The sequence below is a fragment of the Pongo pygmaeus genome, chromosome 7 (genome assembly GCF_028885625.2).
Source record: "Pongo pygmaeus isolate AG05252 chromosome 7, NHGRI_mPonPyg2-v2.0_pri, whole genome shotgun sequence".
NCBI lineage: Eukaryota > Metazoa > Chordata > Mammalia > Primates > Hominidae > Pongo > Pongo pygmaeus.
This window is the reverse complement of record NC_072380.2, coordinates 22,678,820-22,704,207: the sequence shown is the minus strand read 5'-3', so window position 1 is coordinate 22,704,207 and position 25,388 is coordinate 22,678,820. Positions and strand designations below refer to the sequence as shown.

At 54.1% G+C, this 25,388-nt stretch overlaps 2 protein-coding genes across 8 annotated transcripts; both read right to left on the bottom strand.

The window, feature by feature from the left end:
* Positions 1-162: 162 nt before the first annotated feature.
* On the bottom strand, positions 163-16,019 carry CCAR2 (cell cycle and apoptosis regulator 2). 3 transcript variants are annotated; one of them, XR_008504108.2, is made up of 22 exons: positions 15,834-16,019; positions 14,845-14,940; positions 14,500-14,591; positions 13,983-14,074; positions 13,657-13,771; positions 13,356-13,485; positions 12,607-12,703; positions 7,440-7,559; positions 6,268-6,490; positions 6,079-6,192; positions 5,581-5,744; positions 4,986-5,157; positions 4,670-4,900; positions 4,349-4,570; positions 3,059-3,203; positions 2,846-2,928; positions 2,127-2,273; positions 1,890-2,001; positions 1,603-1,791; positions 1,263-1,468; positions 873-984; positions 163-621 (listed from the first exon to the last, which is right to left on the bottom strand). XR_008504108.2 is itself a non-coding variant. In XM_054498189.2 (21 exons), exons 2-21 carry the CDS (start codon positions 14,900-14,902, stop codon positions 940-942), a joined length of 2,757 nt encoding a protein of 918 aa, XP_054354164.1. In that variant the 5' UTR covers positions 14,903-14,940; positions 15,834-16,019; the 3' UTR covers positions 163-939. The 3 variants fall into 3 exon arrangements, 2 of the variants coding, with proteins under 2 accessions (XP_054354164.1, XP_054354165.1); XM_054498189.2 differs by having other exon boundaries at positions 163-984; XM_054498190.2 differs by lacking the exon at positions 15,834-16,019 and adding an exon at positions 15,258-15,679 and having other exon boundaries at positions 163-984.
* Positions 16,020-16,533: 514 nt separating this feature from the next.
* Positions 16,534-21,458, bottom strand: C7H8orf58 (chromosome 7 C8orf58 homolog). Of its 5 annotated transcripts, none has more exons than XM_054498200.2 (7): positions 20,914-21,439; positions 19,316-19,794; positions 18,821-18,961; positions 18,593-18,701; positions 18,361-18,473; positions 18,031-18,113; positions 16,534-17,481 (listed from the first exon to the last, which is right to left on the bottom strand). In XM_054498200.2, the coding sequence occupies exons 1-7, from the start codon at positions 20,951-20,953 to the stop codon at positions 17,370-17,372; spliced, it is 1,077 nt and encodes a 358-aa protein (XP_054354175.1). In that variant the 5' UTR covers positions 20,954-21,439; the 3' UTR covers positions 16,534-17,369. The 5 variants fall into 5 exon arrangements, with proteins under 5 accessions (XP_054354175.1, XP_054354174.1, XP_054354172.1 ...); XM_054498199.2 differs by having other exon boundaries at positions 18,031-18,137; positions 20,914-21,431; XM_054498197.2 differs by having other exon boundaries at positions 19,316-21,453.
* Positions 21,459-25,388: the final 3,930 nt, after the last annotated feature.

Genomic DNA, 25,388 nt, shown 5'->3' with positions numbered 1-25,388 from the left:
CCTCCAGCAGACAGCCCAGCATGCAGGGGTGTGTGCGCACCTCCCCGGCCCTGCCCCACCTTCTGGAGCGAACTGCACCGTGGTCCAGCAGAGACGCTGGGCGGGAGGGCACGCAGGCAAGCCTAGGAGAGGAGTAGGAAGAGCTGTGGAGGACACACTCAGTTTGTTTTTGACTTTGGTTTATTTAAAAAACAAGCCAAAAAAAAAAAAAAACCCAACTTTATATACAAAGTCAAACTGAAACCACGGATTATGGAAAGAGGCAAGAATTATGGGTAACAGGGGAGTAGGCTGGGCCAGAGCCAATACCACATTCTGAACACAGGAGCCACGGGAAAGAGGTGCTGGTTTCTTCTGGCAAGTCGGGGGTGACTGGAACACAGTGTTCTATTGGCAAACCCAGCCCAACACTGAGCACTTTCTAGCGTGGACTCCATTCCCGTGATGGCGAAGGGAGACCCTTCCCCCAGAAGCCTGTGTCCGGAACCTAGCAGAGCCTGTGCCATCCGGAGGAGGGGGCTGCTTAGCCCCAGCCAGGCTCCACGTCTGTCTCTTCAGTTCACTGACATCAGACCTTGTCCCACACTCGAAAAGCCTTTTTCTCCCCTGTCTTATTCTAAACTGGAAGAGGACAGGAGAAAGTCAGCACAAGACTAAAAGGGCCCCAGGAGAAATACCAAGGTTGAGGGCAAAATGACATTCTAGGGGTGCAAAAGATGTTGTATTTAGTTAAGTGGAACCGGGGTTCCTCACACATCCATCCCACATAGCACAGCCCCCAGCCTGATGGCCTGCCGTCCCCTAGAGGCTGAGCATGGGGTCAGCCACCCCTGCCCTGGCTCCCAGGTCTCGCTCCCGCTGCTTTCTGGTACCGCAAGGGCTCCAACTTCGCCGGGCGCCACCGCTGCCCTCACAGGATGGCAGTTCCGTGCGAGGCCGTCAGTTGCTAGGTGCCGGCTCCTCCTTTTCCACCCAGCTGTCAGCCTGTTTGAAACAGATGTACCCAGAATCGGGCCTGGCAAGGTGATCTGAGGACTGCGGACTGCCTCCTGCTGGGAAGCTCCCACTGCACGCTGCTGACTGCTCAATTCCCAGAGAGAGAACCTGCAACCAGGGGCACACTGCCTGGCAAGCGACGGAAGGAAGAAGCCGGTGCCTGCTGGCCCTCTGGTCACTCCCGACACAGGGGCAAGCGCCCTTCCAGGGACTTTTGGAGCTCAGGGAAAGGAGCTGTGCTGCCTCCTGGTCCACCCCCACCTTACCTTTTCCACCACCCGCTGGATCTCCAGCTGCAGGGGGGTCAGGCGCCTGCGGAGCTCCTGCAGCAGCCGCTGGAGCTGGCTCTTCTGTCGCTCCGCCGTCCGGGCGGTCTCCTCAGCCTCCGCCAGCCGGGCTCGCAGCTCCTGCATCTCTGCCGCCAGCGTCTTATTCGTTACTTCAGTGGCTGAGAAACGGTTATGGCTCTCCTCTGCAAGGTGGAGAAGGAAACGGGGACGGCTGCTCCATCAAGGCCCAGAGCACGCGGCAGGGCCTGAGCCTAAGCAGCGGGTTCCCTACTGGTCTGCACGTGCCCCCATGGTGGCCGCAGCCCCAGGCCCTCACCCAGCTTCAGCTCCAGTGTGTGGATCTTGTTCTCTAGGTAGAGCCGGCCGCTGTCCTGCTGCTCCGCACGCTGCAGCAGGCTCCCCACGTTGATCAGGCTGCCATTGTGGGACACCAAGGCTTTGTGTTCTGTGGGGGCAGCACCCGGCTTCGTGCTTTTCCCAGAAGGGGGCAGCAGGTCCAGGTTTCCTAGAGAGAACAGTGAAAAATAATTCAGGATGGAGTCTCCAGAGAGGGCAGCCTGCCCTACCCGTGCCCCAGGAAGGCTGCAGGGCCCCAGGACATACCGAAGAGCACCTCCTCGGGAAGGCCACCATCCAGGCCCTCCTGGCGGCTGTACTGAAGGCTCCGGTACTGGCAGATGTTCTGGGTCACCACCCTGCTGACCAGCTGCTTGGCCTGCAGAAAACACACCCCCAGACACCTGCTGATCAGAAGGCCCAGTCCCCGACCCTGGGCGGGAACCTAGAGCAGGAGTAAGTGTAGGCCTGTGCCCATGTGCTGGGGCAGAGGAAAGAAGGTACCTGCTCTGCACTGAGCCGGATCCCAAGGGTGAGGAGGATCCTCTCTAAGTCTCGCCGGTGCAAGTAGCCACACCAGTTGGCATCAAAGAACACAAAAGCAAGCAGACAGTCCAGGGGGAGCACAGCAGAGGGATCCAGCTCCTTAGGCTGCAAAGAAAACAAAGATGAACAGGATTTGCAAATAGTTCCCTCAGTGGCTCTATCGCCCAGGATTCAGCCTGTTCAGAATCCAGTGGCTAGGGCCACATGCAGTGATGCATGCCTGAAGTCCCAGCTACTGGGAAGGCTAAGGCAGGAGAATCACTTGAACCCAGGAGTTCGAGGCTGCAGTGCACTATGTTCATGCCTGTGAATAACCACTGTGCTCCAGCCTGGGCAACATAGCGAAACCCCGTCTCTAAAAAAAACAAAACATCAAGCACCTTGCCTGATGTTCATCACGCCCATGCCAGCCTTCCTCTCTGGCCCACTTTGGCAAAAGCTCCTGTGCTCCTCTCTCAGGAGAGGATCAAATACCCCTCTCCCATTCACCCCAACAGACACTGAAATGTTCTCCTGGAGCCTATGAACGTGCCCTTCCATGAGCCAAGGACCACACTGTGTGTTGGTTCCATCAAGAAAGGAAGTCACTGGTAAGCTTCCTTCTCCCAAGAGTGGGCCAGAGGCCTTGCCAAGCCTCACCACCACTGAGGCCCAGAGAGGTCAAGAGGAGGCCTCACCATGTCCTGAAGTGAAGAGAACTCCATCTCTGACTGGTTTGAGGCAACGGACCGGACCTCCGAATCCTCCAGCTTTGCTCCTGCTACAGAAAGCCCAAGATAAATGGAGAGCAGGGCCCACCCAACTCCACAGTCCAAAAATGAAAACCAGCTTGGCCACAGGTGGAAAGCCACATCCCAAGCCTGCGAGCTCCCTCTCACCACTCAACATACCGAACTCCTCCTCTCCATCATCCCTCAGAAGCAACAGTTCTGGGTCCAGGGCCATCTCACACAGGTCTTCGGAAGCCTCGCCCCGGGGTTTTTCTTCTTCCTCTCCCCCAGAAGAGGGTGGTTTGGGCAAAAGCCCATCCTCCTTCTACAGAGGCAGAAGAAGGTTATAAGGAAAAGGAAGGCAGTTATCACAATTACCAATAGTAAGCATGGCTGACACCTGAGTATCAACTATGCCCCAGGCACTGTATGGAGAGCTCTACAGACACCGTCTCATTTCATGTATTTAATTTCATTAAGTGGGATTCAGAGCATGCCAGGGCATCACCAGACACCTGGGCTTTTTTCCTCAAGAGTTGATCTTGGTCCCAGAAGAAATTACATTCATTTGCTAGTATTTAAACAAGCAGCAGCTGGCCATGGTGGCGCACACCTGTAATCCCAGCACTCCGGAGGTCAGGAGTTCAAGACCAGCCAGGCCAACATGGTGAAACCCCATCTCTACACAAAAATTAGCTGGGCCTGGTGGTAGGTGCCTGTAATCCCACCTACTCCAGAGGCTGAGGCAGGAGAATCGTTTGAACCTGGGAGGCAGAGGTTGCAGTGAGCCGAGGTTGCACCACTGCACTTTAGCCTGGGTGACAGAGCAAGACTCCATCTCCAAAAAAAAAAAAGCAGACTAGCATTTTAGAAAAGGTTTACAAATTTTTTTTTTTTTTTGAGACAGAGTCTTACTCTCTTGCCCAGGCTAGAGTGCAGTGGCGCGACCTCGGCTCACTGCAACCTCCGCCTCCCGGGTTCAAGCGATTCTCCTGCCTCAGCCTCCCGAGTAGCTGAGAATACAGGCATGCACCACCACACCCGGCTAATTTTTGTATTTTTAGTAGAGATGGGGTTTCACCATATTGGCCAGGCTGGTCTCAAACTCCTGACCTCATGATCTGCCCACCTCAGCCTCCCAAAGTGCTGGGATTACAGGGGTGAGCTACAGCGCCCGGCCTACAAAATTTTCTAGTTAACCATCAGGCAATCAAAGCACCCCACTCTGCCAAGCGTTCTCAGTGATGACGGTTTCTGTGCTGTCAGGCTGCTCAGCCATGCTCCCTGCACTCCTCTGCGCCACCTTCCCTTGCACTAGGTGTGCTACTTATTAGCTGTGCGGCCTCAGTCCATGCTGAGCAAGGGAGCAGGGAATGACCTAGGGCACAGGAAGCGCTCGGAACAGAGCCCGGGGTAAAGACGCGCGGTCACGGTAAGCACTATGACAGCCCGAGGTGGCAGGGTACTCACCAGCGGGGCCTCCGACTCGGTAGCCGGGCCCTCATTCTGCGCCTCATCCTTGGGCTCCTTGACCACCTCCTCTTTGATGGCTTCTTCCTCCTTGGCTGCCTCCTCCTTCTCAGGTTCAGGTGGGGACACAACCTTTTCAGGAAGGCTCAGCAGCATCTTATAAACTCTATAGCCAAAATCCCTCTGGAGCATCTCCAGAAACAGCTCGGCCAGCACCATCACCTGACGAGGAGGTGGGTGGGTCCATGAGCATCAGGAAGAAAGACTGCTTTAAGGCCCACAGATCCCAGCCCACAGCCTCCCCAAGACTGTGACACCTGCCTCAAAAGAGATCCTTTCCTTTGGCCTCCGATCCTCCACAATCCCATGGAGGGACAGGTTTACACAGCCAGGGCGTGCGATGACAGCAGGTTCTAGGGGGGGTGGAGGGGCCTCTGGGAGATCAGTGTCCGTTTCCTGCTGTGTGGTGGCCTCTGGAGTTTCTGCATTCCGTCTAGAAGTGTCTGCTGCTTGCTCCAGGGCGTCAGGTGCCTGTTCAGTAGGCTCCGTTTCCTGTGACAACAGCTGAAATGAGACCCTCTGGGTCCCGGGATTAGGCCACCTATATCCCCCGCTGCTGGCTAAGGCACAGCCTTACCCCTGGTGCCTCCTGGGTCGGGGGAGCTGCCTCTGCAGCTTTCTGCTGGCACAGGGCCTCCCACTCCTCCAAAGTAGGCATGATGGTCCAGACGTCCGGCAGGTATACCACCACTGTCTGAAGCCGCCGGGGGGGTCCCGGCTGCAGGTACTGAAACTCGGCAAAGCGCCACCTGCACATGGCAAAAGGAGGTACTAACTTCTTTAGTGACAACTCCACGCAGACACCACGTTCACAGGCAAGGGCTTCAGTTTCCAGTCAGCACTCAATGAGCACACACTGTGAACCAAGCTTTGAAGACACAACAGGAAAGCTACAGACCAAGTCCTCAAGAAATGATCAGTCAGTGGGGAGGTCGCAACCACACAAGCACCCTACAAGGTGCAAGGACAACTCCAGGGAGTCTCAAGTGCAGCCTGGTGGCTCAGCCAGCTTTTAGCATACACCCCACCCTACCCTGAGGCACCAGAGGGGGCAGGAACGGGACTAGGGGGCAGAGAGCTAACCAGCAGAAAGGGGCAGGGACCGGGCCTTCCCAACAAAACCTCCCCAGCCTGGTGCGTTGGTGCAGCTGAGGCTCAGGAAGCCCACTCACCACTTGGTACAGCCGCTCAAGTCAATGCCGGTCTGGGCCTGCGCACAGCGGATGGCAGTACGCACCAGCACCTGCGGGTCAGCCTGGGGGTCGAGGCCATCCAGGGAAGGAGACCATTCACCCCCAACCAGCACTGCCTCTTCTTCTTTCCTGCCCAGCAAAAACTGCAAAAAGAGATCAGGGATACAAAACAAAAAACTACATTACCTGGGTCTCCCACTGCAGGGCAAGGCTGCCACCCATCAGGATGAAGGCAGCAGGAAGTGGGGAAGTCCACCACACAGTGAGGTCTCTATCTGCAAACAGGAACCAGCCACCTAGCTCTCTCTGACTAGTCATAACAGCTCTGAGCTGCACCTTCCTCCTGGGTGAAATGAGGGGTGTTCGGCTCCGAGATGCCTCGTTTTATGCATTCAGGAACAGGAGCGCAGCACTCAAAACATGACAGGTTCTGGACATTACCAGTGAATGCATCTCCTCCTGCTCTCCAGCTCTTACCTTAATCTGCTTCAGAGGATGCTCTGGCGTCTCCCTTGGCTCAGCCATGTCATCCACAAAGAGCATGCAACAACGATACAATTCCTCCAACCCCGGGGAAGAGAGCAGCAGTACCTGTGCAGGAGGAGACACTCAGAGCTGCCTTCAGCCTCCAGAAATCAGATAAGTGACAGACGCCTGTCAGCTTACCTTGGAACTATAAGCGGGGTCACTGTCTGCAGGGATGGGCTCAGCACCAGCGTCTGGAGCTGCCTCCTTTTCAGAAGAGACCTGGATCCGGCTCGGATGATGGAGGGAAAAGGGTTGGCTCAGAGGGAAGGCTGATAGCCAGCTCAGATGCACGGACAGAAAATCTGAGGGGACCAGGAGGCTGCGGTAACGGCGCTGGAGTTCTAGGAAGTCACAGATGGGGCTACAGGAAGACAGCAAGGGAATCCAGACTGAGCAAAGACTAAAACATTAGAAATGAAACCATCAAAGATTTGAAAAAATGGGCGAATTTTTTTTTAGTCTGAGAACTTTTGAAGTAAGGCACCTCTCAAGGAAGCTAGATCAGATCTGACCACTTAATTTACAAACTCTAGATGGCAAAAGTCAAACTGGGAAAGGGAAAAAAGAAAACACTTATAATACATGACAGAGAAATGGGTCATTGCCTTAGTATAAAGGAACTCACAAATCAGTAACAAAAAGTTCAAAAGCCTAAAACAGAAAATTGACATCAATAGGTTCTTAAGAGAAATACATAAGAATTAAAAGCCAAGAAAATATGCTCAATCTCACTTACAATTAAAGAAATGCAAATCACATTATCATGTGTCACCAACTAGACAGACAAAGACGGAAAAGTCGGCTAACAGTGTTGGCAAAGGCATGGGGAAATAAGGACTCCACACCCCACTGGTTAGAGCAGAATGGACACAGCCTCTTTGGGAGAACTGGCAATAGCTGTGGAAGCTTACAGCAAAGCCTTTGGGCCAGCTGCTCCATTTCTAGGAATTGATCGCAACAAACACACAGGTGTAAGTAGAAGGATGTTCATTCCAAGAAAATTTAGGATAGAGTGCAAATGGAGAACTGGTTAAATAAATCATGTTCATCCATTCAATGAATACTGTGTAGTTGCTAAAAAAAAAAAAAAAAAACTGGATCTAATAAATGTTCATATGAAATAAAATCTAAAGTACATTCAATGAAAAGGCAGACCACCAAACAGTATGTACAACAGGTTTCCATGTGCTTTTTGTTTTGTAAGAAAAGGCTGTAAGAACATACATGTGCACTTGCATAGCCCCCATCTCATTTACATAAGAAACTATTACCAGCAGCAAGACTGAGCCCACCTCAGCCTCGCCACTCACCTGTCCACAGTGTAGGGAGTGAGGTGGACCCGGTAAGGAGGCAGGTCATGCCTTGGCTTCTTAGCACCCCAGGGCTCTCCACCAGCCCGCTGTTTGCGTTTCTTGGAGTCATAGTCATCACTAGAAGTTGACCCATCACCAACAGTAAGAAACCATTGTTATATGTATTCAATGCATACTGAACTAAAAGAACTGGAAACAATCGAAATCCCTCACATTCAATAAATGGAAAAAGAATCCATGCTAATAGCCATATGACAAAACGTTACAAAGATATTAAAATGGATATTTACATTCTTTTAATAAACATTCCTGTTAAGCAAAAAGCACACTCTGCAACATTATATACACAGTAGGCCTCAGCTACTGCAAAAACAACTTTAGAAGACTGAAAGGAAATAAAATATTAATGGTGGAAGCCTCTGGTAAGCTTACGAATAATTTTATATTTTTCTGCACTTCATTAATTATAGTTAACATGATTTTTTTGAAATGAGAAAAAAATGATTTTTCTTTTAAAGAGACGCATATATGGATCCATGCTATGCGTCCTATAAAGTAAATATGGCCGGGCGCGGTGGCTCACGCCTGTGATCCCAGCACTTTGGGAGGCCAAGGCGAGCAGATCACGAGGTCAAGAGATCGAGACCATCCTGGCCAACATGGTGAAACCCCGTCTCTACTAAAAATACAAAAATTAGCTGGGCCTGGTGGTGCGTGCCTGCAGTCCCAGCTACTTGGGAGGCTGAGGCAGGAGAATCGCTTGAACCCAGAAGGTGGAAGTTGCAGTGAGCCAAGGTCGCACTACTGCACTCCAGCCTGGTGACAGAGCGAGACTCCATCTCAAAAAAAAAAGTAAATTTTATTAGAAGAGACAGTTACAAGGCTGGGTGCGGTGGCTCACGCCTGTAATCCCAGCACTTAGGGAGGCCGAAGTGGGCAGATCACTTGAGGTCGGGAGTTCGAGACCAGCCTGGCCAACATGGTGAAACCCCATCTCTACTAAAAATACAAAAAAGTAGGCAGGTGTGGTTGCACACGTCTGTAATCCCAGCTACTCGGGAGGCTGAGGCAGGAGAATCGCTTGAACCCGGGAGGCGGAGGTGGCAGTGAGCCCAGATTGCACCATTGCACTCCAGCCTGGGCGACAGAGCGATACTCTGTCTCACCAAAAAAAAAAAAAGAGAGAGACAGTTACAAATCCTTAATAATACACATTAAAGTCATAAAAACACTCAAACCATTTGCTCCAATAATTACACTCTTGAAAATCTGTCCCAAGAAAGTTAATTCTAAAGAAGAAGAAAGGCTACACATAGTGGAAAAATATGAAGCAGCATAAACTGAGAGTAAAAAACCAAATACATACTCAGCAATACGCAAATTTTCACAGTAAATACAAACAATCACGCAGCCATTAAAACACGCAGCATTATGCTGCAATATGGAAAACTGTTTATAAATACACAAAAATAATTTGAACTCTAAGATTAAAATTGCAAAAAGTATGCACATGTATAGATAAAAACTAGAACACAGGAGAAAAGTGTGGCAAGAGATTTTCCTTTTCAAAATTATTTTCTAAAATTCTTTAATACCTACCTGTTAATAAGTTACCTTTAAAGAGAAAGAAGGTAGAAACCACACATATTTTTACATATATATATACACACACGTATATATACACACACGTATATATACACACACGTATATATGCACACACATATATACACACACATATACACACATATATACACACACATATGTATACACACACATATATACACACACACATATATATATACACACACACATATATATACACACACACATATATATATACACACACACATATATATATATAGACACACACATATATATATATACTTTTTTCTTTTTTTTTTTGAGACAGAGTCTTGCTCTGTTGCCCAGGCAGGAATGCAGTGGCGTGATCTCGGCTCACTGCAACTTCTGCCTCCCCAGTTTAAGCAATTCTCCTGCCTCAGCCTCCCAAGTAGCTGGGATTACAGGTACCCACCACCATGCCTGGCTAATTTTTGTATTTTTAGTAGAGTTGGGGGGTTTCACCATCTTGGCCAGGCTGGTTTTGAACTCCTGACCTCAAGTGATCCGCCTGCCTCAGCCTCCCAAAGTGCTAGGATTACAGGCATGAGCCACCGCGCCCGGCCTACGTATTTATATTATTTTAATTTTATATAATAGCATGTACTGCTTTACACATTTTTTATAATAAGTCACCACAGTATTACACTATAACTATGTTATAAGTGCAATAGATATGGGTACAATAAATACAAATAGTTGAGGAGAAAAAACCTTTAGACCATTCATTATAAAGTGCCAGACTGATAAGGGGAAAACCCCCCATGTCACATGAGAGAAATAAAATCCACTGCCATTTCTCTGTGCCTGGGTAACTGAGTTGATTATATTCACCAGAAGGTTTTTGTTCTGCCTTTTAGACCTGCCTGGGTCATTTCCCTGTTCACACCCCAGTGACTAAGCTGAACAGACTTATCATGACGCCTGTTCTTTTCTGTTGGCCTTGGTCACTTCCACGTGCATGAGCATCTCCATCCAAAAGTGGCCTTCTTCTCTAGCCCCGATGGGATGTCAGCAGCCCATGTTTCTAATAGAAGACCCATGCCAAAGCCACTTTGACAACTCTCCAGCTCACAGTAATGCTGTCGGCCTCTAGCTAAACTGTTATGATCCACTCAACGCTGTACACTGTGTGGCCACTTTCCTCCGCTTCCTGTACATTGTCAGGAGGTCATAAGGCAGCACCAGGGGCTGACCTCTCAGGACTCACAGCAGCAGAGCCCAGCTGGGTACACCTGTCTAAAAACCACAGCTCAGCAGTAGCTGCTCAACGGAGACATTGTTCTCTGCATCCCAAAGCCAGGAATTCAAAATAAAGCTTGGCTTCCATGCAGAACATTAATGCAGCTGAGCCCTTCATAAATTAAAAGTTGAGAAACTAAATAAATAAATAAAAGTTGCTGCCCCAGAATGACCTAATTCCTACTACCCCTGGCCCCAGTCTGCACATTCTCTCTACTGACCGATGGTAATATAGTATCTCCCTCCCAATGGTAGTAGAGATTGAGTATCCCTTATCTGAAATGCTTAGGACCAGAAGCATCCTGGGTTTGGAATTTTTTTCAGATTTTGCAATATTTGCATTATACCTACTGGCTGAGCATCCCAAATCCAAAAATCCAAATCTGAAATGCTCAATAAACATTTCCTTTGACTGCACTCAAAGTCCAGCACTCAAAAAGTTCTGGATTTGAGAGTACTTTGGGTTTTAGGATTTAGGATGCTCAACCTGTACGTCCTTTCTGTAGAAGCTGTGACACTGAAGCATAATGGCCAAAGTAATACAACAGACCTTGCATGAGCCTCAGCACATCCAGGACAATCAAATGCAACTGACTAGAGAAAGCCTGAAATTAACCCTAAAGCAGAAAGTCCACAGCAGTCACAGAGCTTCACCCAGGCTATACTGTCTCAGAAGGCACCTGCTGTGATTTTGTAATGAAGCCTTTAATAAACTCACACAGTTTGAAAGGTAGAAGGTCCCTGGAAACTGAGGACCAGGAAGATGCACAGGACAAGAGGAGTGGGTAAACGCAAAATATATACCAGCGACTGGATATGTTTATATACTTATGAATATGGTGTCTACAATGGAGAATGGGACACAGGATTTCAAGCAGTGGAAACCCCATGGCAAACAATCCTAAAGCTTCCCCCTACTTAGAATTCACAATGGGCCGGGCGTGGTGGCCCACACCTGTAATCCCAGCGCTTTGGGAGGCTGAGGTGGGAGGATCACTTGAGCCCAGGAGTTCGAGACCAGCCTGGGCAATGTGGTAAAACCCTTTCTCTGCCTCCTACAAAAATAAATAAATATTTACTTATTTTTTGTAGAGATAGGCTCCCAAAGCACTGGGATTTATAGGCATAAGCCACCACACCCAGCCTTAAAAAAACGTTTTAAAAAATTACTGAAGCATGGTGGTGCACACCTGCAGTCCCAGCTACTCCAGAGGCCGAGGCAGGAGGATGGCTTGTGCCAGAGAGATCAAGGCTGCAATGAGCCGTGATCACACCACCACATTCCAGCCTGGGTGATGGAGCAAGCCCTTGTCTCAAGAAAGAAAAAAAAAAAGGGTTAAGGGTTACATAAGATTTCCCATTTGTCAAAATTGTCAACATTTGTGCATTTCAATCTACATAAGTTCCACGTTAAAATTTTTTACCTTAAAATCAAGTGGGAGCAGTGAGTAGATGGAGGTAGAGATAAAAAAGAATGGTAGCTGATACTTGAAGAAGCTGGGTAATGGGTATAATAAGGTTCCTCATACCTTTCTGTTTACCTTGCATATAGTGAAATTTTCCATTATAACAAGTTTAAAATTAAGACAGAACTAGAACGAGTCTTAAACAAATCAGTCTAGAGCTTAACTTTTAGAGATACAAGCAAAACACTCAGGGAGAGTGAGACTGAGGAAGGAACATGTGAACTGGAGAGAAGACGGGACAGCATGCTCCTGGTGGTCCCCAATGCTACAGGTTAAGACAGGATCACCAGGATACCCTAAAGGCCCAAATCAGCCATGCTTGCTCCACACATGGCTGAGAAAGCTACCTGTGTATCCAAGGCACGGAGGCCTGAACTCCCAGGCAGAGTGCAATATACACCTTCTAACAGCATACTTATGAGTATGGTGTCTATAAAGAAACGTTTTAAACAACTAGAACAGATACTGCAGTGCTACTTTTGACATGTTACTATTGAGAGTTTCCATTCCTGTCATCTTAACTTAGGGACTAGAAACAAAAGAGTATTTAAGAAGTATCTCAACATGACATTTTCAAAGATGAACTGTATCAACTCCCTGCTTGCTTAACCACTGTATAAAATTCCAATATTTTTATATACATTTCAGTGTGTCTACATACTTCAGAGAAAAGGGACTAGGATCTAGCTGCAGGCAAAGAATGTTAGTGGTAAGCATAGCCACCTTCCAAGCAGTTGACCTGGGTTCACTTCCTGGCCAACACAAAAAAATAATAATAAAATAAAGAGAATGTTAGTGTCAACAAGTGGCCAAAAAAAGGGACATCATCCTCTTACCTTCGGCCCTGATCCAACCGTCCATGAGGGCCCCGGGCAGGAAATCTGTTCAGGTGGCTCAGGTGAAGTGTGTGGGATGTTTGGAAGAGACTCAGAGCTGCAGAAAGGAAATGACTGGTGACTCAAAAACCCTAAAAACCGGCCGGGTGCGGTAGCTCACACCTGTAATCCCAGCACTTTGAGAGGACAATGCAGATGGATCACTTGAGGTCAGGAGTTCAAGACTAGCCTGGCGAACATGGTGAAACCCCGTCTCTACTAAAAATACAAAAAATTAGCCGGGCGTGGTGGTGGGTGCCTGTAGTCCCAGCTACTCAAGAGGCTGAGGCAGGAGAATGGTGTGAACCCAGGAGGCGGAGCTTGCAATGAGCCGAGATCGCGCCACTGTACTCCAGCCTGGGTGACAGAGCGAGACTCTGTCTCAAAAAAAAATTAGCCGGGCATGGTGGCAGGCGCCTGTAATCCCAGCTAAGGGGGAAACTGAGGCAAAATAATTGCTTGAACCCAGGAGGCAGAGGTTGCAGTGAGCCGAGATCGTGTCACTGCACTCCAGCCTGGGCAACACAGCGAGACTCCATCAAAAAAAAAGAAAGAAACAAAACAAAAACTCTAAACACCTACCCAGATTGCCCACCTTTCTTCCAGTACACAGAAGTACCCCCCTCTATGCTAAGAGCAACAACCTGAAAGTCCATTGATCTAGACTACCCCATAAAGCCACACCCAGCCACAGTGCCACTCGTACTCACGCTTCTGAGGAAAGAGTGGGGGAATCCGGTGAGGCTGGAAGATCAACTGAGGCTGAGCTCCCAGGATCCCTTGCTTCTGGCCCAGGGCTGCTACATGCAGAAGGGGAGGTGCTGGGGACTTCAGGAGGGGCTGCAGAACAAGAGCCAGGAAATTCAGGGGACCCCATGGTTGAGGCACTCACTACCTTGGAAAGATGCAGTCCCACCCCCCTGACAAAAGTCAGAGTTTTGCCCAGCTGTCAGGGCACAGGGGCTTCCATCCCTTCCCTTTCCAATGCACATACTAAGGAGAGATGAATACCTGGTTGGAGAGCGTTTGCACCTTGACAGCATTCCAGGGCACTGCCTGGCCTGGGTTGTATGCAGCCTTCACCAGCACCTTCTCACCCAGCTGGGGCAGACGGCCCTTCACCACACTGCCAGCATACAAGCCAGAAGGCCCCATCAGGAGAGGGACCCTGGCCAGGCCACCCTGACTGCCCCTATGAGGCCTTTTCCATCAAGATTTCCCACACTTTGCACAAAAACAGCAAAGCAATGGCTTTGAGGGGGGTGGGGGCAATACCAGCATGGTGACAGAACTGAATCCAATAAGCATTTCCGCTAGAGGACCAACCTCAAGCCTACCTTAGCTGAAAAAAGACCTCTTCATCCACAACCCCAAAGTAGTCATGCAAGCTGGTAACAATACCAGTGAAGACCCGCTGTTTCTCCCCACCCTGTAAGAGAAGGAGACAGCTGAAAAGTAAAAGGGAGCAAACTGGACAAAATCACACTCTGCCATGAAGGTCTCATCTCAACCCACGCCCCGGCTCAGTGTACTGCATCAAGAGTTCACACAGAGTGAAGTACAGGGGTGGTGGGCATACTCCATCATTAGGGGTTGGGGCATGTTTGAACTGGTTCTTGACCCACAAGCTTCTTCTAGGATTTCCAGTTCATTAATTCCAAGACGTACGCTAAAGATTTCCCTGGAGCGAGAAATGATGCCCCAGTCTGAAGGCTATCTGGGCAACCCCATACTAGCCCACTACCAGGAGAGGGATCAGGAATGATAATCCATTATGTAAGAGAAGAAGAGCACCAGGCCTCCATGCATTCAGTCCCAAGGGCTGAAACTTACTACAAGGGATGCCCAACCTACCTGAAGGTGCCTGGCATTCTGGGACAGTTCTGTGGCCACAGGAGGAGTGAGCAAACCAGGAGGAGGGCCCAGAAGAGATGTTGAAGCTGTGCCTATGGGGAAAGAGAAGCAATCTCCAGGAACCGCCCCTACCACCTTAAGCACGAGTCAATCAAAGGATGTGGTAAATCCAAAGGCTACAGCTCCAGCCAGCTCCTCCACAAAGCTTCACTGGCAACCACTGTGGGCATCTCCTGTTTTCCAGAGGAACATCAGCAGCAAATTGCTGTCCACCAGGGAAACCCCAAACTAACTCCAGAGCACATACTTCCCAGGATGAGGGCAGGTAGGGAGAACAGTGATCACCTGAGAAGTTGCGTCCCCCTGGAAGCGGGTTGATCCGCTGGCGCTTAAACTGGGACATTGGGAACGCTGTCCTCTTTCAGAGTCGTGGGGAAAAGCCTTCAATCCAAAAAGAAAGAAATTAACAGCTCATAGGGGAAATTTCCATCTATACCTGGAAAAGTGGAGAACCTTAAGTAAGGATATTTAGGAAAACAGGAAGGTGGGTAATAAGAATGAATGAAGGTACTGGATGAAGAAAATATAGAGAAGTAAGAAATGAAACAAGAAATTATATTGTTCCAGTTTGCCCTGACAATAACCTAGTGGTGCGTGATACTGTCATGCTGTTTTACAGACAAGGAAACTGATGCTCAGAGAGATCAAGAGACTTGCCCGGGGCCACATAACCAGGTAGTGACAAAACTGGTACTCACACCCAGGCCTCCCAACAACTTAGCGCTCCTCTCACGATGCCACGCCACCCCCAGAGTCGCTGGCGGGGTGAGGGGCTCGAGAGAGCCCCGATGACATTCCTTCATTCAAAAACATCCGCCAAAACCCTCCACGCAGGGCCCGGAAAAATGGAGGAGGCCGATGCCGGCGAGGAGACGGTGTGGGCCCTCTCCCCGGAAGCCCGACCCGTTGTTTCCTCGACCGGCTGGTGGGAAGGCAGCTCCCTGGCCGACCGAACGCGAAACCGGCTGCGCGCCACCCTCCTGCTCCCACGCTCCCGGGCCCTCCGCTCCGACCTCAGCAGCCGCCAGCGCCGGGTCTCCCAGCAGAGCCGCGGCGAGGCCACCGAGGGAGGACTGAGGCGCGCGGTTTCTCCTCCTCCCGCCCGCCCCCAAGGCCGAGGCCGTTGCCAGGGAGACGGGACTTGCAGTCCAAAGAGGGGCTCGGCCCCTTCCGCGCCCCACGCATCTTCGCCGCCCGGCCCTCGCAGCCCCTCGGCCAGCGGAGGGGCGGAGGGGCGAAGGGACAGAGGGGCGGCGGGGGGGCCCCCAACCCACCTGCGGGCCAGGGCAGCGACACCGGGGGCACAAAGACACCCGGAACCACCACAGCCGCTGCTGCCGCCGCCACCGGAAGCGCCTCTCCGGAAGCGCGACCACTGGTCGGAAGCTGCCACTCTCCCGGATATGGTCCCTCCCTCGTCTCCGCCGACCTCTCCCTCCCCCCACGCCGGCCTGCCATCCCGCGGCAACTGGGGAGCGGAAGTGCGCCTTCCCGGATCGGATGCGCGTCAGGGAGTCGCGCCTCGGTAGTGTCCTCGCTAAAGAATCCCATCAGAAAAGAAGGCTTCGGATCATTGGTTCCGGGCTCAAAGGAAGCGGGAGCCAGGCCCCCCAAACACAAGGGACCCCCGACTGCCTACCACGCCCGCCTCCCTCTGGCAGTCGAGACTGCAACAGATAAGGAAACCAGCCCCTCCTGACTGGAAGAGAAGGATGCCTATAAGTGGCCATTTCTAAGAGATATTCCTGGTCTGACTCAAGCCAGTGACCCCCATGCCTAGCCAGTCAGGAATCAGTGCCCTAATTCTCAAATATGAAATCTAAGAGGCCTCAATGAAATGACCTGCTCAAAATCTTGCCAGGAGACTGGCCATTTTAGTCCCCATTAGCAATCCCAGCCCCCCCTTATCCTCCAACCTCCCCATCATCCCTCCAGCCTTACTTTCCCCTTTCCTATTCACTTGACGTTTACAAAGCACTTTGAGGCAGTTTAATCTCACTTTATCCTCATAACAAGTCTGTGAGGTAGATAGGGCAGGCATCATTATTCCCAGCGGGAAGCTGTGGCTCAGAAAGGTTGACTTAGGGTCTAAAAACTAGTACAGGCATCTGGTTTGAATTACGACCTGTAAACACTAGTACGGAGCAGAGAAGCCGGGCACTGGCTTTGAAAGTTATTCAGTTCCCAGGTTGTCCCTGATCTTCCTCATTCCTGGTGCAGTCTTCAGGAGTCGGGGGCAAGATTCCATGCAGAGGCAGCCAAAGCCACACCGTTCTCTGTCCCAGGGCTGCCAGCATGGCTCTGAGGAGGAAAGCTCAGTAACTGCCCACTGGGGAATAAAGATCAGTTCCATCCTTCTGCAGTGACCTCCCCCAGAATATCAACCCTTTGGATGCATTATTTCAGAAGAGATGGTTGGATCCAGCCAGCTTGCAACGCTGACAGTCACACAGAGATATGCATATCATTGTGCATAAATACACATTTGCAACATGCTGGGCCCAGACAGGTCACCGTGCCAAAAACACTCCACGGACACCTGATAATGAGTGAGTTCACATTGTGGAAGCCCAGGGATTTCTGGTGAGGAGGAAGAGCCCTGGAGCTGCCGCATCTTGGGGGCCTCTCAAGAAACCAAGGCTCCTGACCAGACTGCTTAGAGGAGAAAGATTCAGCCCTCCACTCAAGAGAGGAGGGTAGGCGTCAGCAGCTTTTCCTGGCAATGTGGAGAAGCAGCAAGAGGGCAAAGGGCAAGGAAGACTTCACAGCAAGTCCCCTCCACCCAGGGTCACCAGGTGCACCGAGAGGTCTCAGCCTACAGAAAGGTTTTTTGCTCGTTGCTTCTTAACCACTAATGACGGCATAAAGGTCTTCCGGTGGGGGCGGCACTGAGGCCTTTCAGGGAGGTCCCTGGCCTCAATCCTGTGGAACAAAAAGAAGACATTAGGCTAGAAGGAGAAAATAAAAATAACAATGGCCCTAGAGTTGACAGAACATGATTTATCTACTGGTGGGTAGCTGGGTGTGGGTGTGGCCTGGGGCTGTTAAATGACTTGGTATTTCTTCCCCCTGGAGAACTATTCAGTACAAGCCCCGAGGCATGATGGCCTTCACCCACTGTGAAATCCTTTGTGCTCCACCTTGCTCTCCCCACAAACCTGGAAGGTGGCCTAAATGTCAGCATTGAGGGTGAGGGGTTGCTGAGCTAGGGTAGGCAGATTTCCCACATTCTGGTCCTAGCTGTCACTGACTCACCGTGCGGCTTTGGAAAAGCAACTACCCCCCAACCCCACCCAGAACCCAGCCTCCTTATCTGTAAATGGGGTGTTTTAACTACTGTTTATTCTAGCAGCCCCTCCCAGACTGCCTCTCAAGTTTCGCGGGGACAATGACAACTGGCATGACAATCTCAGCATCCTGGCTCATCAGTCTCGTCTCCGTGCCCTAACCTGGGCTGGGCACGGGGCTCACCTGGGCTCAGAGCCATCAGGAGGGGCAGGGGGCTCAGGGTGGTGGTGGCTTCTCCTGCAGATCCGGTTGAGCAGGACCTTGACCTTGTCCCAGTGGGAGATATCCCGCTGAGCAGAGGATGAGGGGTCACCCAGAGCCCTCCCCACACTCAGACCCCCAACCAAGCTCCCAGAGACAGCTGTCACCACAGCCGAGATGAGTCGCCTGCTCCAAACAGGAATCAATCCTGTCATTTCCCCAGAGTTGCTGGCCCCCAGGGTGCCCACGCATCCCCACCTCCCATCCCCCAACCCCAGCCCACCACCTGCCCCACATATACCCGTCCCCTACCTTGTGTCCCTGGGAAGATGGCAAGTGGTACGCTGGCTCCACTGGGGTTTCTGGCAGCCTGGGAGGGTTGGCACTGGGCACCTCCACCTTTGGGGGTGAAGCAGCCTTTGCCCCTTCAGAAAGACAGTCAGGTTGGCCAGGGCCAGAAGACACCCCATCAAGCTTCGGCTCAGAGGACCTGCTGGTGGGACCCCAGGCAGGCAGGACAAAGGGAGACACGATGGCCCCTCACCTGTCTGCTCTGTCTGGCTTAGCAGCTCCCATGGCACCTGCCCCCCATTGCCTGGGGTGTGTAAGGGGGACGGTAAAGGGGCTCGGGTCGACTCCTCCTCGCCGGGATCCTATGCACAGGAGAGACAGGTGATCAGGGACTGGCTAGAGGGCTGAAGCTGTTCTGAGGGCAGCCATGGTTCCCAGGGTCCCATCTGTCCTCTCCCTCCCCCACTCGAATCTCACTCACCCCTGGGGGCCTCTGGATCCGCAGCTGCAGGTAGAGCTGCTGGAGCCTTGCCATCTGCTCCAGCACCAGGCACAGGTGTTCCAGATAGCGAAGACCCTGCCCAGGGAGGCAGGCCCAGGTTCCAGGCCCCAGGCCCCCCACCTGTGGGACATTGTGAGATAGGGGAGATTTCAGCCAGTAGGGCTCCTGCCCTACCCTAAGCAGCCAGGCTGGGCTCAGCCAGCAGATGGGAGCAGAGTGGGCCCCGAGGAGGAAAATACGCAGCTGGCTTCCCCACTGCCCAGCGGGGAATGGTGCCAGGCAGGGCCCCCGTAGCTGCCCACCTCCTCTGCGGAGGTGGCCGTGCACAAATGGAACTGGGGTGCAGCAAGAACCTATGACACAACCCATCAATTAGGGGCAGGGAGTGCCCCACCCCGAGAGAACTCCAGGAAGAACCAGAGGAGCTAGGCTGTCCATCCCACTCTTAAACCCAGCCTGAGAGTGAGCACTCACCGCCTCTTCTTCCAGGCCTGCCTCTAGGTCTGTGTCTGCCTCCATGGACTCCTGTTCCCCTGCTCCAAAAAGGGGCACTTCACACTCAGGCTTGCTTGCCAGCCGCAGGGAGCGGTGTTGTCCTGACAAGCTGGTGGGAGCTGTTGGGAGCCGGCGGGACCGCTCCAGCACCTGCCCCAGCTTCTGGCTGGCCAGGAGTCGGCCTACCTGGGCTGGGGGCTCAGAACTCCCTGAGGATTCAAAGTCCAGGGAGTCCTGAGAAAGGCCCGGTAAGGTGGCCAGGGGGCTGTCCCCAACTGCCATCTCCACTCCTGAGTCCTGGGAGGCCAGTTTGAGAAACAGTACCTCCCTGCCGACACCACTGAGCTTGTCACCTCTCTCCCAGGATGAGCACCCGTGGGCAGCGTCAGGGATCCGTCTGTAGGTGCTGGTGACTCCAGGCACTATGCAGCCCCGTGCCAGGCCCTCGCCAGCCCCATCTGCATGGAGAGTCAGCGTCAGGCTGGGCAGGCCACCCCCAACACCCCCAGCATTCCTGATGGCTGGCAGCACTGCCCCAGGGAGGAGTGTCCCGGAGCAGTGAGGAAGGGCGGTCAGTGGACAGCCACGGGCAGCCCGGATATGGCCCCAGCTGTCTTGGAGATGTGTGGATGGGACTCCCTTCACAACAGTTATTAGCGACAGGGAACCCGTGCTCTGAGCTGTGTGGTAGGCAAAGCCCTGGCAGGCCACGTCCATCAATCCCTTAGACTGCCTGCGCCTGCGCTTCCCACCTAGGATCAGCCCACGATCTTCCGAGTCAGAAGTGGGGAGCCACAGGCTCTTCCTCTGCTCCCCAAGCGGGAGTAGGACTGTATCCAAGTTCAGGGAGAGGGGACAGGGTACAGAGAGGAAAGCCTGGGATCCAACCTGCTCTCTGGGGGCCCCTGCGGCATCAGGATGCCAGATGAAGTCTTCTGCAGCTCACCGGGAGAGTGATAAAAATCACCGCTATAACCGATTTGGGCTTTTGTTGTAAGTGAGCAATAGTGAAGATTTTATGAAAAGTTTGAAATGAAAGAACTGAAGTGAAAGAAAGGGACGAAGGAGCAGCATTAGCACCCCCTTACTGTCACCTCCGCCAGGCCCTCTCGCGACGGGGCGTCCTGGCAGAATGAACCGTACGGGAAACAGGCTAGGGGGGCGGGGACGAGCTGTGGGGCACGCGGGAGCCGAATGCCAACCCAGGCCCCTCCGGGCAAGGAAGTGGGCCAGGAGGTCACTGGGTGGGAGAGGGGTCCGCAGCCACGGAGGGGGCTGGGGCGCGGGCGGATTCCCACATCCTCAGACGGAGCGGGAAGGCGAGGGAAGCGGAGCCGGAGGAAGTGGGGCGGAGGCGGTGGCTGGTTTAACGCCTGAGCCCAGAGGGGCTCCAGCCTGCATGGCGTCCCCTGATGACCGCCCCTCCAGGGAGACGGCGAGGGAGGCGAAGCGGGGGGGGCGCCGCCCGCGGGGTGCGCGGGGTGGGCGAGGAGCTGAGAGAGGCTGCCCGGCTTGGGGGCGGGAAGCGGCTCCGGGGCGGTAGGGGGGCCCGGCCAGCCTGGGGGTGGGCGACTCACCCCGGCCGTCCACGGCGAAGGCGCGCCGCCGGCCCATCATGGCCCGCTCCCGGCCCCGGCCCCGGCCGCTGCAGCCGCCCGAGGATCCCGGCCCGAGTCCCCGCGGAGCTCAGGCAGCTCAGGGCGCGCGTCCCGACCCAGCTGGGCGCGGCCCCCGGACACTCCCAGCGGGGCTGGGGGGGCGGAGGGCGGGGTGGTGAGGGGTGTGGCCCAGGGGGAGGGGAGAGGAAGAGCGAGACGAGGAAGGGAGGGGCGAGGAGAGGGGAGGGGCGAGACGAGGGGAGGGGTGAGGCAAGGGTGGGGAGGGGCGAGTAGAGGGGGAGGGGCGAGTAGAGGGGGAGGGGCGAGTAGAGGGGGAGGGGCGAGGAGAGAGGGGCGGGGCAAGACGAGGGATGGGAGGAACGAGGCGATGGAGGGGAAAGGAGAGGGAGGGGAGAGGCGAGGAGAGGGAGGGGAGGGGCGAGGAGAGGGAGGGGAGGGACGAGGAGGAGGGGGGCGAGGAGGGGGGCGAGGAGGAGGGCGAGGGGAGAGGCGAAGCGAAGGAGGAGTTGAGGGAGGGGAGGGGAGAGGGGAGAGGAGAGGAGAGGGACGACGGAAGCGGGAGAGGGGAGGGGAGAGGAGACGGGAGGGGCGAGGGGAGGGGAGAGGAGACGGGAGGGGCGAGGGGAGGGGAGAGGAGAGGGGAGGGGAGAGGAGAGGGGAGGGGCGAGGGAAGGGGGCGAGGGAAGGGGGAGGGGCGAGGGAAGAGGGAGGGGCGAGGAGAGGGGAGGGGAGAGGGGAGGGGCGAGGAGAGGGGGGCGAGGGGGGGCGAGAAGAGGAGGGGGGCGAGGAGAGGAGGGGGGGCGAGGAGAGGAGGGGGGTGAGGAGAGGAGGGGGGGCGAGGAGGGGGGCGAGGAGAGGAGGGGGGCGAGGAGAGGAGGGGGGGCGAGGAGAGGAGGGGGGCGAGGAGGGGGGCGAGGAGAGGGGAGGGGGAGGGGCGAGGAGAGGGGAGGGGCGAGGAGAGGGGAGGGGCGAGGAGAGGAGAGGGGAGGGGCGAGGAGAGGGGAGGGGCGAGGAGAGGAGGGGGGCGAGGAGAGGAGGGGGGCGAGGAGAGGGGAGAGGGGAGAGGAGAGGGAGGGGAGGGGCGAGAGGAGGAAGGGGAGGGGCGAGGCGAGGGAAGGCAGGGGTGCCAGGTGTGGGGTGCAGGTGGCTGGGCCACCAAGAACGAGGTCGAAGGCACGGACTGGGTGGCGTCCCCAACTGTGGCTGTGGCCAAAATAAGGGTCCCGATCCACTGTTCTGCGAGGACCCGGCCCCCGCCTGGGGACGCCGTCTGGCTCGGGGCACCGGGCCGCCCGGCCCCGCGGGTTCACACGCAGGGTCCGTCTTCCTGCCGCGGACTTAGAGCCGGGGCTGGCTGGAGGACCGGACAAGAGCCAGGAAGGAAATGGGAGCCCCACGTGCTGGCGGTGGGAAGAGCGCTGACCAGGACGCGGGCACCTGGCGCTCCCTAGCTGTGTGGCTTGGGGCCAGTCTCTTGGCCGCTCGGAAACCTGAGCGATGGGAGGGGAAACGATCCTGCCCACCGGGAAATCCTTTACAACTGCAGAACGCGCGTGTGTCCTCGGCTAGATCTGAACCCCCTCCCGGTCCCCTGCCTCTTTCTCATCCCGGGCTCCCTAAAGCTGGGGACTGCGTAGGTCTCAAGGTCTGGAAAGATGCGAGCCAGCGGGGAGCCGCCTGGAGATTGGGCCAAAGTGTAAATGTCCCCCTGTTCCCACCTCACCCTCCCTTTGGCCCGTGGGATTCCACCCCTCAGTCCCCAACCTAAAAGGAGCCCAAAAAGCTACTGAAGATGAGAGAGAGCCTGGTGACCAGACTGGGGTTGGTGGCCTCTAAGGAAGGCGCCTCCTCCAGAGGGAGGGGGCAAGGCTGGAAAAATCCCAGCAGGACCCAAATCCCCCGGAGGCAGATAAGGGAGCGGCGGACGTGCAGACTAGCACCTGGACCTCTAGGGCAGGGGAGAGGCTGGAGCCAGAGCCACTGGAAGGAAGTGGCTGTTTACCGGGAGGGGTAAGACAATCTGTGCATCCCCTTCCCTTTGCTCCTTTCTGGAACCAGTCCCCAAACACCCACTGCAGGAGCCTTTATCAGAGAGCCACAAACATCAGATTTTAAAACTTTATAAAATGGGGAAACTGAGGCCCACAGCCAATCCCTGTGCAGGCCAGCCGAATGACAGCCAAGTGCCAGAATTGCTGGCCATGTCTCAACAGAGTCACGTTCAAGCCCAGGCCCTTCCCTGCTAGCCATGGGTCCTCTGGGTTGCCCCCTCCCTGCCCAGTCCTCCTAGACAGTACCCATTCTGCTTCTCACAGGCAGAGAGAGAACCAGAGTGCTGGGTCTCTAGGAACTGTCTTATGCAAGCCCAAGAAGATGTATGGCATCACACCCCTGCCGTGCCAGAGCCCTGCCAGCCCTCCCTGGGTAGCGAGGGAGCCCAGACTCCCTCCAAAGTAAGAGGGTGGGGGTGGGAGCCTTTGCCAGATCGCGCCCTGAATTTGGAGAATGTGGGGCGGGATTCCAAACAGTCTCGTGGTGACTCTGGGACAGGAATGCATCTGGAAACAGGAAGCCCAGCCAGCAGGAATGCAGTGTCTCAGCACAATGCTTTGTGTGTGACTCAAAAGAACCTCCACACACACTCCCCTCCAGGCCATGGCGCACCCCTCCTCCCCACCACCGCCATGGAGATGCGTCCTGGAGGTCCAGCTCAAAGGAACCTGAGCCCTGGGGGGCGCGGGGGCAGGATCTGACCCAACACCCAAAGTAGGGGAATGCCCCCTTCCTGTGGCAGCCGCAGCGCCAAGCCTAGAGCCAGGCCAGGGCTCTCTGAGTGATGCTTGAAGGAATGGGAGGGGCAGCCCGTCCACGGGCTCCTGACAAGGTAAACCACTGCCATGAGTTCCTGAGACAGACAGTGTCCAGAGCAGAGTCAGCCCACCGATGCCCACTGGCCCCTGCACTTCCCATGGGGAAGTCCTGGCTTCAGGAAGTGGGTTTCCTGCAAGCTCAGCTGGAGCTAGTACCCGTGGGAGGAAGCACAAAGCTGAGAGCCTACAGAGCGCTGGGAAGGGCTGTGGTGACCTCCAGTTGTGACCAGAGGTGACCAGAGCTGTGCCTGGAAGGCTGCCTCTGATGACAGAGGGACAAACTCTGCCCCCCACAAGCCAGAAACCTGGGAGGCAGGCTGTAGATCCATTCCTTACTAGCTAGGAGTACTTGGACAATTTACTGAACCTCCTGGTCCTCGGTTTCTTTCTTCATCTGCGGAGAGGATGGTAAAAGTACCTATCGCGGGTTGTGAGGATTAAGTGAGTTAAAGCATTGGAAATATCCCTAGCACATCAAAAGCACTCCCAGAGCTTAGCCATTATGACTGTCTAGCTGTGCAGTTTTGGAAAAGTCACTTTCCCTTCTCTAACCAAAGGGGGTTGTATCAGATGCTCCTTTGGGCCACTTCTAACTCTAATCTGTCACTTCAGTTAATCTCCGCAGTGCAGGAAGGGAAGAGGGCACTGCACTGGACAAAGTCCGGGAACACAGACGGGCGGTGTGCGGCAGAGGGAGTGGGAGCACGCAGCTAGCTGGCTTAGGGTGGGGACGAGATCAGAGGTAAAAGACCAAAGACTGCCTGTCCCCAGGCTCCTCTGCTGACCAACTCATAACTCCGTTCTTCCAGGGGAGTTTGCTCCCGAGCCGGGCTGATTGTGTGTCTGCAGAGAACCCTGGTGCTGAAACCCTCAGGACCCCTGGGAGGAGAAACGGCTGCCACACCAAAGAACAAGGGCCAGAGGGGGATTTGAGCTGGAACCTACAAAGGCTTCAGAAGGCATTTGACGCCTCACTGGAATACCCATCATTTCACATGTCCCCAGTCCCCACTTCTCCCCCTCCGCTCCTATGACACGGCTGGCCCAGCATGCGTGCTACATACTGGTGGGAATCTGTCCATAGCAATAATCCAAACCATATTTTCCAACCTGTCACTTCTCTGCTTAAAACCTTCCAAGTGTTCCCAGAGGCTGGGCAAGGTTAGCTCACGCCTGTAATCCCAACACTTTGGAAGGCCAAGGTGGGAGGATGGCTTGGGGCCGGAAGTTCGAGACCAGCCTGGGCAACATAGCGAGACCCCATCTCTAAAAAAAAAAAAAAAAGAAAAGAAAAACTTAAAAATTAGCTGCGTGTGGTGGTGCGTGTCTGTAGTCCCAGCTACTTGGGAGGCTGTGGGAGGATCTCTTGAGCCTGGGAGGTGGAGGCTGCAGTGAGCTAAGATTGCACCACCGCACTCCAGCCTGGGCAATAGAGCAAGACCCTGTCTCAAAACGAAATGTCCCTAGAGCCTCAAGGGGAAGTTCAAACCACTTCTGGCATTGACAGCTCCCCTCCGATCTTATCTCAGTGTCCCCATCAGCCACTGCTCTGAGCTAAGCATC